General features: G+C 36.8%; 1 protein-coding gene across 3 annotated transcripts; it reads right to left on the minus strand.

The window, feature by feature from the left end:
• Positions 1-7,333: 7,333 nt before the first annotated feature.
• On the minus strand, positions 7,334-12,942 carry SAP30 (Sin3A associated protein 30). Of its 3 annotated transcripts, none has more exons than XM_003984857.6 (4): positions 12,287-12,932; positions 10,472-10,597; positions 9,936-10,034; positions 7,334-7,668 (listed from the first exon to the last, which is right to left on the minus strand). In XM_003984857.6, the coding sequence occupies exons 1-4, from the start codon at positions 12,602-12,604 to the stop codon at positions 7,546-7,548; spliced, it is 666 nt and encodes a 221-aa protein (XP_003984906.1). In that variant the 5' UTR covers positions 12,605-12,932; the 3' UTR covers positions 7,334-7,545. The 3 variants fall into 3 exon arrangements, with proteins under 3 accessions (XP_003984906.1, XP_006930834.1, XP_044911610.1); XM_045055675.1 differs by lacking the exon at positions 7,334-7,668 and adding an exon at positions 7,700-9,453 and having other exon boundaries at positions 12,287-12,938; XM_006930772.5 differs by lacking the exon at positions 10,472-10,597 and having other exon boundaries at positions 12,287-12,942.
• Positions 12,943-17,774: the final 4,832 nt, after the last annotated feature.

Genomic DNA, 17,774 nt, shown 5'->3' on the forward strand with positions numbered 1-17,774 from the left:
TATAAGTGTTAGATCCTTTCTGAAACAGTGCAGAGAATAAGTACATAAGAAAATCATCAGTAAACCTGTTTCATTTTCTATTTGGTATAGACCCTCTTTGAGGGAGGAAAAAAGCGTTAAAGATTCAGTATCTCTATTTATAAATGATACATCAGCGTGAGGGCATCAGTAAGACAACAATGGCTCTTGAAGAAGTGTTTCCTTATTACTGCAAATGAAATGTGGTGAGAAAAATAGTATTTGAAAAAAAGCTAAATATTTAGTGGAATTTTATAGATTATTATGAGTATTCATCATATATTCCCCTTTCTGAAAATAACTTTTGTAATATGAAATTAAATTACAGTCTTTTAGAAATGAATGCATAACAGAAGCACACATTCTTCTTTATATTACCAAATAAATATAAAAACATGAATGTTCACACAACTTACCTTATGCAGTTTTTCCCAACTAGGTCAATGTATTTTTAAAAGCAAACATTTCATTCAATCACATTAATAAACAGATGCCTTATTTTGTCAATAGCTTTTAGCTACAAGAAAAGACAATAAAGCTTTTATTAAAAATTTACTATTTTTCTTAACACTTACAAATGAACAAGGTAGGTATGGTCATGATCCCTGTTTTATAGGCAAAGCACCAAGGTTTAGAGAGATTAAATAGTTTGAAGTTACATTATCAGAGAAGTAGTGCCAGGTTCTGAATAGGGCTAGTCTTACTCTAGCATCTAGAATCTTAACTGCTACATTATTTAATAGGATCATCTAATCTATTTCCTTTTTAGGAAAACAAACCTTTACTGATACGGGACACAGGATTGTACACTTCAGCTAGCTCATATAAACTAAATGCCTCCTGATTTAACAATTTCTGTATTTTTTATCTTTGATATTTTATATACTTTTCCATATGAATCTGAGCACAGAGTTGACAGTAATACTCACTAATAGCTCATCTCTTCTTGATAAAATTTCCCCTTTCCTCATCATAATCCATAGGAATGCCTTGAATATTTTTGTTTTCTGGGATTAAGTACTAATCCTAAAAGATTATTTGAGTATTGGAACCCAGTATTGAGTATGGAGAACCCAAACCATGAGCAACAACCACTGGAGGAAGGGAAGGACAAATTAAGAACATTCAACAGATCATCTTGAAATTTTAACTTCCGTATAGGTGCTCACAGGTACACAGGACTTCTTTCCAAAAGAAATCATTTTTGTGGGTCGACTGGGTGGCTCAGTTGGTTAACTCCCTGACTCTTGATTTTGCTCAGGTCATGATCTCATTGTTTGGTGAGTCTGAGCCCCATATGGGACTCTGCATGCTGACAGCATGGAGCCTGCTTGGGATTCTCCCCCTCTCTCTGCCCCTCCCCCACTCATGCTCTGTCTCTCAAAATAAACAAACTTAAAAAAAAAAATCATTTCTGCAAAATATGGCAGGTGCTTTTAAAATGTAAATGATTCCGGGGTGCCTGAGTAGCTCAGTTGGTTTAGCGTCCAATTCTGGCTCAGGTCATGATCTCACAATTTGTGAGTTGGAGCCCCATATTGGTCTCTGTGCTGACAGCTCAGAGCCTGGAGCCTGCTTTGGATTGATTCATTGTCTCCCCCCCCCCCCCCAGCCGGCTTGCACATGCACACTCTCTCTCTTAAAAATAAACATTAAAAAATAATAAAATAAAATGGAAACGATCCCATCAGTAAAGCATTACAGGTTTTAAAGTAATTCTCCCAAAAAAGAAAAAATAATCAAGTTCATATATTTCTAAATCATTTTGCAGTAAGAGCCTAAGCCCAAACTTTACTCTCAAAGATTTGAAGAGAAATTGATATTAGAAAATTATAGTAAATTGACACTGATTTAGCTTCTCCAATTTACTTCTATAGAATGATACCATGATGGGCTCAACTTTGCGGAGTGGTGTATCTAGAGAGAAATATATGGCATATATGTAGCCCCTATATTCCAAGAGTTTTACAAATAAAAACCCATATCAACATTACCCTGATACCAAAGTCAGGCATGGACAATCTGAGGAAACTCCAGACCAATATCCCTTATGAATATAGATGCAAAACTCTTCAAAAAAATATTAAGAAGCCAAACTGAAAAGCACATTAGAAGGATTATATACCATGACCAAGTAAAATTTATCCCAGGAATGCAAGGGTGGTTCAATGTAAGAAAACCATTTGAGGGGCATCTGGGTGGCTCAGTCAGTTGAGTGTCTGACTTTGGCTCAGGTCATGATCTCCTAGTTGGTGAGTTTGAGCCCTGTGTCTGGCCCTAGGCTGATAACGTGAGCCTGCTTGGGATTCTCTCTTTCTCTCTCTGCTCCTCCCCCATTCTTTCTCAAAATAAATACATTTTTAAAAAAAAAATTTATTTACTTTTGAGAGAGAGAGACAGAGCGAGAGTAGGGGAGGGACAGAGAGGGAGACATGGAATCTGAAGCAGGCTCTAGGCTCTGAGTTGTTAGCAGAGCCTGACATGGGACTTGAACTCACAAACCCGTGAGATCATGACCTGAGCTGAAGTCAGATGCTTAAGTGACTGAGCCACCTAGGTGCCCAAAATAAATAAATTAAAAAAAAAAAAAAAAGAAAGAAAATCATTTGATGTAATACATCACATTAATAGACTACAGGGGGGAAAACACATGATCATCTCAATAGTTACAGAAAAAGTATTTTACAAAATTCAACACCATTTCAAGATAAAAATACCCAGAAAACTACAAATAGAGAGGAATTCCCTTAACATGATAAAAAGCATTTATGAAACACTTAGAGATAACATCATAGTCAATGGTAAAAGACTGAAACATCTCCGAAGAAAAGAACAAGGATGCCTGCTTTCCCCACTGCTAGTCAACACTGTACTGGAAATCCTAGCTAGAGCATTTTGGCAAAAATAATAATAATAATAATAATAATAATTAAATAAATGATATCCAAATTGGAAAGGAAGAAATAAAACTATCTCTGTTCACAGTTAACATGAGTCTGTATATAGAAAACCTCCTAGAATATACACAAATACCACTAGAGGTAATAAATGAAATTCAGCAGTTGTAGGGGTCAACACACAAAAATCAGTTGTGTTTCTTTACACCAGTAATAAACAATACACAAAAAGAAATCAAGAAAATAATTCTATTTACAGTAGCATCAAAAAAATAAAATATCAGAAATAAATTTAATCAAGATGGTGTGGGGCATGGAAACTGGAAACTATAAACATTGCTGAAAGAAATTTTTAAAAACCAAAATAAATGGAAAGACATCCCATGTTCATGGACTGATATACTTAACATTGTTAATATGGCAATCTTAAAGTGATCTAGAGATTTAATACAGCCTTCATCAGAATTCTAAAGGCCTTTTGGCAAAAAATGGAAAAACCAATATGGAACTACAAAGGATCTCAGGCAGCCTAAATGATATTGAAAAAGGAAAACGGGTAGGAGAACTCACACTTCCTGACTTCAAAACTTAATGCAAGGTTGCAACAGTCAAAAGATTCTAGTACTGGCATAAGAATAGATATATGAACCAATGTAATAGAATTGAGAATACATAAATAAACCCAAACATCTATGGCAAATTGATTTTTGACAAGGGTGCCAAAACCATTCAGTGAAAAATAGTCTTCAATAAATGGTGCTGAGACAAATGGATAACCACATTCAAAACAATTAAGTTGAACCTCTACCTCACTCCATGTACAAAAATTGACTCAAAACAGGCCAATGAAGTGAATTTAAGTCCTGAAGTTATAAGCTTCATAACCTCAGATTTGGCAATGAATTCTTTGATCTGATACCAAAAGAATAACAAAAGAAAAAATAAATTAGATTACATAAAAACTAAGACCTTTTGTGCATCAAAGAACATTATCAAGAATATGAAAAGGCAATCCACAGAATGGGAGAAAATATTTGCAACTTGTATATCAAATATGAACTTAATATCCATATACAGAAAAACTCCTGCAACAAGAAGACAATCAATCCAATTAAAAAAATAAGCAAAGGATTTAAATAGATATTCTCTAAAGAAGATAATACAAGTGGACAACATGCATGTGAAAAGATATTCAGTATCAGTGGTCATTAAGGAAATGCAAATCAAAACTACAATGAGATACCATTTAACACCCAGTAGGATGAATTTAATTAAAAAAATAAAAAAGGAAATACACTATTGGCAATTTGGAGACATAGAAACTCTTGCACATTGCTGTGGGAATGTAAAATGGTATGGCTACTATGGAAATCTGGAGGCTCCTCAAAAAGTTAAATCTAGAATTACCATATGATTCAACAATTCTACTCCTAGGTATATACCTAAAAGAAATGAAAACATGTTCAAAAAGAAACATGTACAGAAATGTTCATCGCAGCATTATTAATAGCCAAAGGTAGAAACCCAAATGTACATCTATGGATGAATAAACAAATTGTGATACACATACACACATACAAACACATCACATACCACACAATTGAATATTATTCAGCTATTAAAAGGAACCAAGTACTGATGAATATACCGCAACTTGGACGAACCTTGAACATACATGCTATGTGAAAAAACCCAAAAGGACATATATGAATCCCTTTATAGGATATATTCATAATGGGCAAATTCATAGAGCCAGAAAGCAGATTAGAGGTTAGCAGGGGATGAAGGGGAGGAAATGGAAGTGATTGATTACTTATGAGTGTTTTTATGGGGTGATGAAAAATTTTGAAATTAGAACTGGTGGTTATACAACATTGTGAATACACTAAATACCACCAAATTATATAGTTTAAAATGGAATACTACCATATAAATTTTATCTCAATTAAAAAAAAAACTTCACGTAGAAATAATATATAGAGCTTGTTTTTGTAAAGAAATATATTTCAGGTACTAATTTTTAGCCTTTTCCTAAATTGTTCAACAAAAGATAGTTCTACCAAATAACTGACTTATTTCTTGAATACCTGCTACTCATTATGTTTTTTTCCTTTTATCCCAATTTTGGATTCTTCTGATGCTCTAACATTAGAAGTACTATGCCCTTACAGAGATATGCGATTTTTTTTTTTTTTGGTTCAGATATAAACACAGGAAAAGATTTCTAGTGAATTAAATTTTAAAACCTAATAGCAAATAATTACAAATTTTATATAAAAGTGCAGAATCTTGAGTTCCTCAGCTTTGATGAAGTTCTCAATTTTTCATGCTTTAAATTGCTCTCACAAGGGTTTAATTTCATTGGATAACTAATATCCAGAACTCTTTTCACTTTTTATCCAACTACATTTTATGCAAATAATTAACTATATGAAATTAACACTGCTAGTCAAATGTTACATCATAAACAGATAATTTAATGTAAGCAAATTATTTCAAGCTTCTTTCACAAGAACGGAGTGTTTTTATAGGAAAAAGTAACCCTACAGTCAAGTTTTATTAAAAAATTAACTTTTGGGGCACCTGGGTGTCTCAGTCAGTTAAGTGTCTGACTTTGGCTCAGGTCATGATTTCACGGTTCATGGGTTCAAACCCTGCATCAGGCTCTGTGCTGACAGGTTGGAGCCTAGAGCCTATTTCAGATTCTGTCTCTCTCTCTGCCCCTCCCCCACTCATGCTTGGTCTCTCTCAAAAATAAACATTAAAAAAAATTAACTTTTTATACATTATAGATTTAGATAACAACAGGTGTTTGGTTGTAGGGGGTTATTTCTTCAAATAAACCATCCTCTTCTAGTTATGTGGTTCACTTTCAGATAGCTAAAACTTCTCACAAAGATTTCTGGAATGCCAGAAATGACAGGATTCTGTTAATACCAATTATCACAGTCTCTGCCCATTAATAATGTACAGTTGACCCTTGAACAACATGGATTTGAACTGTGCAAGTCCACATATATGCAGATTCGTTACAGCACAGTACTTAAAACGTATTTTTTCTTCCTTATGATTTTAATAACATTTTCTTTCCTCTAGCTTACTTTATTATAAGCATACAGTATATAATATATGTAACATACAGAATATATGTTAATTAACTGTTTATGTTATCAAAGAGGCTCCCAGCCAACAGTAGGCTATTAGTAGTTAAATTTGGGGAAAGTCCAAAGTTGTATATGGATTTTCAACCATGCAGTCAGTGGTTGCCACCCCAGTCCCTGCACTGTTAAAGGGTCAACTGTAAATCTTTAAATAGTTACAGCAAGAACAAAGAATAGTTGCTTTATTTTTCACCATATTTTGTAGCTGCCAACACACTCCATACATTTAAAAATACATGGACGAAGCTTCTAATAAACCAGTACTTTAGATTCAGCTACATCAGTGGTTCTTCACTATGGGTAATTTTGCTTCCTAGGGCATGTTTGGCAACATTTAGGGATAGCTTTGGTTGTTACACCTTTGGAGTGCCACTGGCACTAGTGTGGCCTGCATGATGCTGCTAAAACTGTAACACATAGGACATCTCCCACAATAAAGAATAAAGGCCCAAATATCAACCTTGAGAAACCTTGAGCTACATTAATGTTCTGATCCATTCATTTCCAGCCTAAAATCTGCACCATAATCAAGGACATTAACTGAAGCTATTGTTTTGTTTTGGTGTCATAAACTATAAATTTGATTTGTAATTATAAGAATTTTAACAGAAAACGGGCCGAGAATGAAATGTAAAAGAAAATAGGATATAAATCAAGTCAGAGCTACATATGCACCAGACTTTAAAGATCTTGTTTGATTTCTAGATCTCTCCAACTTATGAGTTTTAATTTGCAATGTAAACAATATAGGGCATGAATGAAAATTAATGGGCACTGCAGAACTTCTATGTTCATTCCATATAAAGATCTTTTCTCTAAGACAAAATTTAAAGAAACAAAATTAATTCTATGTTATTTCAACTTCCAGCATTGTGTTAATCTTTTCTGACACATTAAGTCTTCTTTGGAAGGAGGTAGGTATATAAATTAAACTGTTCTTCCTAATACTCTATCAAGTAGTAGCAGTAATAATAATAATAATGGAAATAAGAAAGAAGTTGCACATCAATGGAAGTCTATTTTTCAAACCTGTTAGCACTAAAAAGCACTTTAAAAAATAATGCTAATGAGGATATCCTTGATTCCAAATCAGATCATCCCAGAGAAAGCAAATGTACTACATTTGTTATTTCTCCTTAACCTTAAAAAAAAAGTGGTAACAAGATGATCCTTACATTAAACTCTCAATTAAAAGTAGTACCTAATCAGTTTAATATAAAAATCAAGTTTCACAAAATGAATACACTGAAGCAACTATAATAGTAATCACCTTTATTTAAAATATTTTTTAATCTAGGAAAGCTCATTTTACATGAGTTTCCAACTAATTATTAGAGTCAGAAACAAAGAAAATAAAACCAGAGAAAATCCTCTGTAAAAAAATACACAAGGAACATTTCTACATGTGAAAAAACAGTAAACAGTCTTAACATCTGAACATCCAAGTCTTAGTCTCAATTCCATCTCTCCTAGTGAACACCACTATCAACCTTGAGATCTGATTTGTTCTTGTCATTCTTCACTGAGTAGATGAAATATGTTAAGGTGTCTTTTTCATTCACTGGAATAGACCTAAAGTGGCAACCAACTATCTATAAAAAAAAAAAAAAATTGAAATTAAATTATAGATATTAACAGATTTCATACTAGGTAAAAAAAAAAACACAACACTTTAATTAAAAGAAAATGTGCTATGTGATAAGTGTTATCTCTTTTTAAAAATAAACTGTTTAACAAAATACCAGCAAGATGAAAAGCACATCAGAATAAGATGTTATGAGCAAGAGATAGTGTGATTTCAAAGGACCCTCCAACCCACTCAATTAAAGATATATTAATTTAGGATGTATTTAAATTTTATAATTAGAATCTACATTAGTAAGTAAATATTTTTAAACTTTAGGTACCAATGAAATAAACAGAATGTAGATCCTACTCACAGAAAAAGGATAAATATATAGTTGAAAAAGTTTTGGTACTGGCAGTACTCTTTAAAGTTCCTTGAAAGTTTTTCTGAATAAGTATTATTGATGGAAAATGAGAGGGGAAAGAGTAACTTTCACTGAAGAATATTTATCTGCCCTCTGGCCTTTTCATTATGCTAATCTAACATGTGCACTGCAACTACCAATAGAAGTACAATAGATTAAACTAGGGTGTTGATATGCTTATCTAGATTGTAGAAAATAAAACTTCTTAATGAAAAAGTTATTCATATGATAAGATTTAAGGAGGACAGTCATCTGACTCTGGGATCACTTACCACTTATCTGCATTTCTGACTAAGTAAACTATAACACTCATGGCTGTTTGGATTGTTTCTCATTTCTAAAGAAGAAAATAGCTCTGGAAATAATATAACTTTTTAAAGATCAGATTAGCAAATATTTGAGTTGTGACTTAGACATTAAAAAAAAAATACAGCTGACCCTTGTATAACACAGGTTTGAGCTGCAAGGGTCCATTTACATGCTTTTTTTCCCCCAATAAATACAGTACCATATTATAAATATATTTTCTCTTCCACATGATTTTAATAACATTTTCTTTTCTTTAGCTTACTTTATTCTAACACAATAAGAATATATATAATACATAAGACATACAGAATATGATAATTGGACAGTTTATGTTTTCAGGAAGGGTTCCAGTCAACAGTAGGCTATTAGTAGCTAAGTTTTTGGACAACCAAAAGTTATATGGAGATTTCTAACTGTGCCCCCAACCCCTGAGTCATTCAAGGGTCAACCACACATTAAATATAACATATAAAATAATTAGTTCTCTGGTTCTCATTTGTCTTAAAACAAAAGTAACTTCCACTTGATCAGTATCAGTATATATGGATACAGTTTCATCACAATAGATAATATCTGTGTTTCTGTTGTATCAAATTTAAAGAAAAACTGAATTTTTGTGGCAAGATGGAAAGAGGAAATTCTGGCTAAAAAGTCAATATATTAGATCTCAACAATGTTAAAAAGCATTGTGCCAAAGAATTATACTTTCTGTATCTTTTACCTTATTCAATGTGCATGTTTTAGAAAACGTTGCCTTACTAAACCCCTAAGCTAAAAAATATGATAAAACTGATTTATATGTTTACATTTCTATTCTGTCTAGTAGACTAAGGATTTTTATGTAAAATGATTAAAGTATAAATATATAAATCTATAGACACCTTAATTGGATTCACAGATTTCTTGGTTCTATTAATTCCTGAGAACACACACATTTCAAAATTTACCAAAGGACTAGAAGTTAGTTCTATAACAAAGCAAAAACTACGTAAAATGTTGGACAAGAGTCTTTGCATCTTCTAGATGTGACGAAAGCATAGACACCTCAAATAAAGCAGACATCAATAAGGCCAAATTCTGAAATAGTTAAATCAATAAGTTAAATCAACAAATAGGAATACTATTTATGGGTTTATCTGTAGATCTAATCCATCAGAAACTTCAAAAAATAAATTCTAATGACGACATCAAAGCTTATCAATTTCTTTTATTATGCCTCAATTAGGTGTTCAATAAATGTTTACTAAGTAGAATTTTAAAACCAACAGATTTCTAGAATGAGAATTTAAAAATTATCACCCAATATTTCTGAGAGGCAGTATTAGAAGATGCTTAGAAAACTACATACAATCCAGTAAGTAGTTGTAACATACAGAAATTTAAGAGGCAGACAGACATTTCTAAGAAACTAGATTCTTCCACAATAGATCTTTTATTAACTGATTCAACTAAAATGCATTGGTATATATTCTACATTAACAATTTCATTAGCCTTTAATGCCTCTTTTTTGTATGAACAGGCTCATTTAAAGTGTAAATAGTTTAAAACTCATAAATACCTCAACAAGTTGTGCTTTATTAAGTCCTGGTCTGGTTGACAGTTTGAAGTGTCTTTTGTATCTCCGAAGTGTATTTACTTGTAATTGATATAAATCAACCTAGGAAAATTAAACATATATGAATTAGTTCATACAATTTTCAAAATAGTTATCTTTGATACATACAAAAACATTTCAATTTTGGCACAATAAAAATGTAATTCCATTATTAAACAACAAAAATTACATTACTAAAGTCCATTCCATTTTCCCTTTTATATAATCAAAACTATAAATGTATTAAACACTTTAATCTTTTGAAGATAAATATTGAAAACTGGGAGCAAAAAAAAAGTTAGAAGGCAACAGAGCTATAAGCATCGTCAACTGAAAACAAGTTAAATTGTGTAACTGCTTGTTAACTGGCTATATTTAATTTTACTTTCATTTTCAGATTTTTTGCTTTAAGTATTTTTAAAAGGCGTTCATATCTTTTAATACAAGTTGCAGAATGGAATACTTAGGATTTACATTTAACATACAGAAACTTTATCTACCTCTGGAGTATCAATATCTTGAACAGGTGAATCTCCTCCATCATCATCACTCCCTTTCCTCTTTCTTCTGTTTCGAACACTCTGAATTAAGTTTTTATGATAATCACAAATGTAAAGATGCCTTGCCTGAAACAAAAGTTTCACAGACTATTTATGATTATGTAACCTATGTATTAGTAAAATACACTGGGCACAGTGAATTATTAAAAATAAAAACAGTCAAAACAGGCCACTGTTAAGACAACAGCATGTTTCTATGCTTAAGTCCTGCATCCAGTTAAAACATACCATGTCCAGCAGTACAGTTAAGAAGATTGGGGGGTGGGGTGGGTGGGGAGTGGTGTAAGTAGAGGAGAGAAGGGAGACAGAGAAGCAGAATGAGAAATTTCAACTCTCTGGATTTTGTCATTAAATTGCAGGGAGGCTGAACTAGATTTACTAGGTCATGCTGCTTTTTTATCAAGGGGAAAGATGACGTTGCCCACAAATTGCTATTTCATAGTATTTACTCAAAGAGTGTATTTTAATAGCATGATGTATGCTTTCGATTCTTTCTCAACACCCAAATTATCATATAGATACAAAACTATCCATTTTTACAAATGAGCTATTGATTTCCTATCCTACTTACATTTAAAGTTGAATTATAAACTTGAATATTTAATGCGTGCACTTATCTGTAATATGTTTTCCCAACCAAAGGAATGTGAAATTCAAGTTTACTTGAAAAGTTGCTCATGAGCATGACCAAGAACTACCTGTTTAACAGGCAGAAAGTATCACAAATAAACTTTGCAAAAGCTTCAATTAAATGTAGTCTTGAGAGCTGCATGGTAGGTAACACGTGAAATACTGAGCTTCATATACTAAGTTAAACTCCTTTAAAAAACCAAATCATTAAGGCCTAAAGCTTTTAAATTAACTTTTAAACTAAGTCCAAGTTAAAAATATGCAGAATGTGTACTAGATTCTGGCATCTTGTGATTCATTTACTGCCAGCCAGAACTCCTAAAAGTGGCGACGCTTGTTTCTAAAAACCTTATAGAGGGTCAAAAACAACCACCACCACCACCACCACCACCACCAGACGTGCGAAGAAAGGACGGAAAAAAAAATCCCGATGGCTGCCAAACGGATGGCAAAACAGCAGAGGCTACGTGTTCCCCACGTTCCCAGCAGCTGCGCTAGATGCTGACATCGTTCACAATCCCCGCTCCCTGCAAGGCGCGGGGTGAGCTCAGCTTCCCTCACACGGTACTCGGACGAACGGGGAAAGGGGTCTTTCTTGCTGAGGTTATCAGGTCCTCGGTCGTGGCAGGACTCCACTTTCCCTACACAAGGGGAGCTGCTCCCTGGGGCCAAACGCCAGCGAGGGCAGCAAAACAAAGAAGGCGCCTCCATTCCAGAAGGAGCCTGCCGGGTTGCAAGAAAACTACTCCGGGCCCTCCGAGCGGCGGTCCCTTTGTTTCGTTTCCCGATCTCAGGGAAGGAGGAAGGGGGAAGACTGCAAACAGAATCGACTCATGGAGCGCGCGGGGGGTGGGAGTGGAGCGCGCGGGGGGGTGGGGGTGGGGCGCGGGCAGGAGGGGTGGGGGAGGAGCGGAATCACGGAATGCGAGTGTGTCGGTGGGGGTGGAGGTCAGAGTTGCAGCGACTTTGTTGTTTGCTTCCTACCAGAGACCACACAACGGGTTCCCACTGCAGCCAGGTCTAGGGGGACCCCGGAACCCTCCGCCCAACAACCGCCGTCTGCACCGCTCCCGGAGCCCCAAGGGGGTGGGCAGGGCAAGGCCGTCCCGTCCCGCCGTCACTTACGCTCTTATCCAGCTCGATCTTCACCTTCTTCTGGGAGATGCTCTTCTGGATCCTCTTGCTGAAGCTGGCGTTGCCTGCCGCACGGCCGCACCGCTCACCTTCCTCCCGCAGACAGCACAGCTGTCCGGGCCCGGGCCCTGCCGCTCCCGGGGGCCCAGCCGCCGAGACGGCCCCGGCACCCGGCACCTCAGCCCCGGCGCCGGCCCCTGCCCCGTTCCCTGCCGAAGCGGCGGCGGCGGCGGCGGCAGCGACCACGGCGGCCACAGCGGCTGCCGCGTCCCCGCCGCGGCTCATCTCCTCGGGCGTGAAGCCGTTCATGTCTCCGCGCTCTGGGACGCCGGCGCTGACAGAAATCCCCGCTCGCCTCGCCGCTCCGCCTCTCTCCGGAGACTCTGGGGTCTCCGCGGGGTCTCTCAGGCACCTGACCCGGCGGCGACAATTCCTCCGGCGGCACGACCAAACACCAAGCGCCCTAGCCTGCTGGGATCTGCTGGCGTCGGGACAGTGGACAGTGCTTTGGGTTAAGAACCAGAGTCAGGCGGCGCCAAGAGTTAGGACCCCACTCACTGTCACATGGAGACGCTTCAGCAGTTGGACCCGAGCGCCTCCGCCTCCCTCCAGCCCCTCGTCTTGCGCAAGCGCGACGCGCCCTCTCCTGTCCCGCCCCTTCCACTCTGTCACAGGGCACCACGGGAATTGTAGTTCTCGGCGGGAGAGTCAACCTGAGTTCTTCCCTGACTCGGCGCCTCAGGGATTGGGAGAACTACTAATCCTAGCATGCATCGCGTAGAGACGGGCTGGGCTGCTGCTGCTTCTTTTTTTAAAGCATGGGGAAAACAGGGGGCGTGTATTTGAGGGTTGTGATGTTTTCTCGCTTCTTGTCCCTCCCGCGAGGTTGGATTGTGTTTAGCTACCGGGATTTTGCAGAGTTGGCATTCTAGAGGAAGAGGTCACTCAGCTCCAGAGACGAAGCGCAAAATGCCGGGGGCTGGGGCTAAGAGGGGAGGAGAGTGAAGGTGTGGAGTAAAAAAGTTTCGGGGCTTTTCATATCTGTGGGAAAAGGTTTGGTGTGGCCATGCTTTTGTGGGAAACCCAAACCAAGGAAAATTCATGCAAGCTGGCCCTCTTCGGGTCCTGGAGGTCCTGCCGCTAACCCGGCTGCTGGATAACAGTTCCGTTCGTTGACGCATCAGATTGTTTAGGGGCGCCTGCTTAGGCGAAAACGCCCATCTCGACCTCGACCGTGACACGGCTTCTTCCCAAGTGCCTCAGTTTGAGGCCCTTTTTAAATCCTTGCACATTCCTGCAAGGAATACGTTTCATTCTTGGGCGCACACAAAGTCGGCCGCTTCCTGAGGTGGAGCTGCTGACGAGTTGGTTAATAACAGGGCTTCTTTCCGCCTCCACTTCCAACCTTTGCAGTTTCTCCTCTAATGGGGCGGAGTCCAGTCTCTTTAAAAGAGGATATGGAACCCGCATCAATACCGAGTTAGCATGAGTGCTCTTCAGAAACCCCGGCGTTCGCTCTGCGGAGCGAGAGGGGAGAAAGAAACCGCATTTTCTTGGGTATCCGCCAGCGCCTGTGGGCTAGACCGTGTAGCGTGCGTGTATGTGTGTGCGTGAGTGTAGGTACGTGTATGTGTGCGCCTTTGCGTGTATGTGCGTGCGTGCCTGTGAGCGCGTGCTGAGCAGGGCAGGGTAGAAGAATGAGAGCGGCGGATACGAAAGCTGCACTTTTGCTGGTTACAGCGCGTCATTATTTTTATCAGATGTATCCTGTTCAGCAATCCCATTGTTAAAAAATACGAAGCAGTAAGTTCTTTTGAAAGTTCTTTTAGATTTACTGAGTGAATTTAGTGATAAATCATATTTTTAAAAATGTAAATGTCAGCTGCCCTGAAATTCAAAGTCATCTATTCCATTTTTGCTTTTCCTTTCTAGAATATGGTAAAGGAAAAAAGGGGGGGGGCATTAAAATATTACAGATATTGAATGGGCAAAAGAAAGATGCTGAATGGTATTTTGTGTTATCTTTTTAAGCTGCACTAACAGGGTATCTGCTAGCCATATGTGGCTATTGAGCACTTGAAATGTGGTTATTTCTACTGAAAAGCTGAATTGTTAATTTAATTTTAACTAATTTAAATTTTAAAAACGGATTTCAGCTATTGGAAAACCTTTAAGTGTGTTTGGAACAACTTGGGTATATGGATATATTTTTTCAACTTAAATTTTGTGAAGTCTGAATTTAGAATCCAAGTTGAGAAGTGATGTGTGAACTACTAGCAGCATTTCAAAGACTGAGTACCAGAAATTTTTTTGTAAGTATATTGAAAAGCTCATTAATAATTTTATATTATTACATGTTGAAATGATAATATTTTGAACATACTGGTTTAAATGAGATATAACATTAAAATAAATTTTACTGGTTGCTATGGTTTGAAATGTGGCTACGAGGATATTTAAATGTTTATGTATACGTCATACATATTTGTATTAGATAATGTTGCCTTCATCTATTAAACATAGAATACTAGTATCGTTCGTGGATATATTTTAAGTGGTTAAAAACGAGAACATATGAACAGGATGGGTACATTCCAACTTCAGGGTGGGGTTCATCTCTCAGGAGAGAGGCCATGGATACTATCTGGGAATGGTTTAAAGGTGGGGTCTGTTATATTTGTAAGTTTTTATTTATTAAAAAAGTCTGAAACAAATGTGTTAGGATGCTGGATTTCTACATTTTTGTTTTTTAAATAATTCATAATATTGTTTGGTCCTTGCCCTTAGAAGTTTATAATCTGTCTCCTGCAAAATATGACCATGTTAATTCATGCATATGTGTATGGTTTAACAATGTATCAGTTTCATATGAATTTTACTGAAGTAACGATTTGTGGCTAGGCTCCCTTTACACACAATACAGTTTTAAAAAGACCCAGTTAAACACTCCTTTATTGCATACTAGGATCTTTTCTAGGCCCTGGGATAAAAAAAATAATTGAAACAGGGCCTTAGCCATTTTAGAGTTCATTGTCTAGTAGAGTAGACATGCTGCCAAAGACTGAATGTTTGTGTCCCCCCAAAATTCATACGTTGAAACCTAATCCTCAGTGTGATGGTGTTCAGAGGAAGCATCTTGGGGAGGTGATTAGGCCAGGAAGTCGAGCCTTCATGGATGGGATTAGTGCCCTCCTGAAAGAGGCTCCTGAGAGCTCCCTCATTCCTTTTGCCCTCTGAGGACACAAGTGACAAGATAGCATATATGAACTAGAAAGCCAACTCACCAGACACAGACCTGCCAGCACCTTGGTTTTGAACTTCCCAGTTTCTAGAACTATGAGAAATACATTTCTGTTGTTTATAAGCCACCCGGTCTATGGTGTAATTTTTATAGCAGCCCAAACAGACTAAAACATATGCCTCAATAAAATGAGAAAAAAAGTACAAATTTAGTGCACAGGAGGCAATAATTCATCTCTGGCAAGTAGAAAGCATTCTTGGAGTAGGTGAACTGTCAATTCTCAATGCCTGATTTAAAATATATCTACAAGTGACTCTTTTGTTCAGACAAAGAAATTTTCGTAACAACCATAGTTCATTGTTTATTTCTACAAGTCTTCATATTCAGGGCAGGTAAGAATTCCTTCCTTTATTCACAGCATAGGTTGGAATCAGGTTTTGGGGAGCTTCAAACTTCTATAATTTGAGGGGTCTTCTGTTATTTATTTATTTATTTATTTTAAAAATTTTAACGTTTATTTTTGAGACAGAGACAGAGTATGAGCAGGGGAGGGGCAGGGAGAGAGAGGGAAACACAGAATCCGAAGCAGGCTCCAGGCTCTGAGCTATCAGCACAGAGCCCCACATGGGGCTCGAACCCACAAGCTGTGAGATCATGACCTGAGCTGAAGTCAGAGGCTCAACGGACTGAACCACCCAGGTGCCCCAATAATTCTATTTTATTACACTGTTTTACACCATGATTTCTTTTACTTAATTAAAATAAAGCAAGCATACAAAAATGCATAAAACATAAATGTCCAGTTTAAGTAGTTATGGAAAAAGAAACATCTATATAACTGCTACCCGCATCCAGAAAAAAGAACTTTGTGGAATTTTTGGTTGACATTGCATTGAATCTGCACATTAACCTAGGAGAGAATAGACATCTTTACAGTATTGAGCCTTCTAATCCATGAACATGATATAGTTTTCAATTCATTCAGATCTTCTGTAATGTCTCTTAATAAAATTTTGTCATTTTGCACAAGTTTTGTATATCTTTTATTAGACTTACCCATATGTACTTGATATTTCTGATGCTATTATAAGTGGCATCTTTTTAATATTCCATTTTCTTTGCCAATGTATAGAAATTAAGCTGCTTTTCCCCCCAAAATAATGTCTGGATTCAGCAAACTTTCCTATTCATGAAATTTCCTACTCATACTAATTTACCTATATATTCATTTAGATTACCAGTGCACTCAATCACATAATTTGCAAATATTGAGTATTGCTCCTTCATTTCTAACTTATTTGCTTTTCTTTCTTACTCTGCTACATGGCTAGGACTCCAGACCAGTATTAGAAAAGAAGTGGTGTTAGTAGGCATCCTTGTCCTGCTCTCAGTCTCAAAAGAAAGATTTTCTGTGTTTCGCTACTATAAATATATAGTGTTTGAGACAGATAATTTTGTCTTCTTCTAAATGTTTATACTGTTTACTTGCTCATAATATTCTCTTATGTTTTTAACGTACACAAGATTTGCACTGCTGTTTCTCCTTTCATTCTGGATATACTTTCTCTTTTGAAACAGACCTCACTAGAGTGTTTTATCAATTTCATTACGCCTTTTAAAGGACCAATTTTAGTTTTCTTCGTAGTTTCTATTTTTTTTTCCTTTCTTTATTATTTTCTTCTACTTTATTTTGCTGTTCCTTTACCAACGTCTTTACAAATAGGTGAATTAGAAGCTATATCATTTCCCTGTGAATACTCCTTTGCCTATATCCCACAAGTATTGATATGTATTATCATCGAGCTCAAAACGTTATTTAAATCCATCATGGTTATTTTGTTTTTAATGTTTATTTATTTTGAGAGAAAGCACGAGCATGAGTGGGGTAGGGACAGAGAGAGAGGGAGAGAGAGAATCCCAAGCAGGCTTGAACCCACAAACAGTGAGATCATGACCTGAACTGAAATCAAGGGCCAGACACGTAACTGACTGAGCCACCCAGTCTCCTGATGCATAATTATTTAGAGGTACATTTCTTAATTTCCAAACATATGCAGATAATATGCTACCCTTGCTGATTTCTAACATATTTGCATTGTCATTATAGAAATACGTATGACTTAAATCCCTTAAAATTTATTCCAGTTGGCTTTTTAACCAAGAATATGGTTGATTTTTTAAAAATATTCTGTGTTTAAAAACACTTTATATTCTCCTATTAGGTTAGTATTCTATTTA

This window comes from Felis catus, chromosome B1 (assembly GCF_018350175.1).
Source record: "Felis catus isolate Fca126 chromosome B1, F.catus_Fca126_mat1.0, whole genome shotgun sequence".
Taxonomy (NCBI): Eukaryota; Metazoa; Chordata; class Mammalia; order Carnivora; family Felidae; genus Felis; species Felis catus.

Excerpts from the sequence above, each read along its gene's own strand:
- SAP30 (XM_003984857.6), bottom strand. The coding sequence starts at position 12,604 with ATGAACGGCTTCACGCCCGAGGAGATGAGCCGCGGCGGGGACGCGGCA. Across the intron at positions 10,598-12,286 it reads AGATCGAGCTGGATAAGAGC|GCAAGGCATCTTTACATTTG; the intron begins GTAAGTGACGGC and ends CTTTTGTTTCAG. Across the intron at positions 7,669-9,935 it reads ATAAAGCACAACTTGTTGAG|ATAGTTGGTTGCCACTTTAG; the intron begins GTATTTATGAGT and ends TTTTTTTTATAG.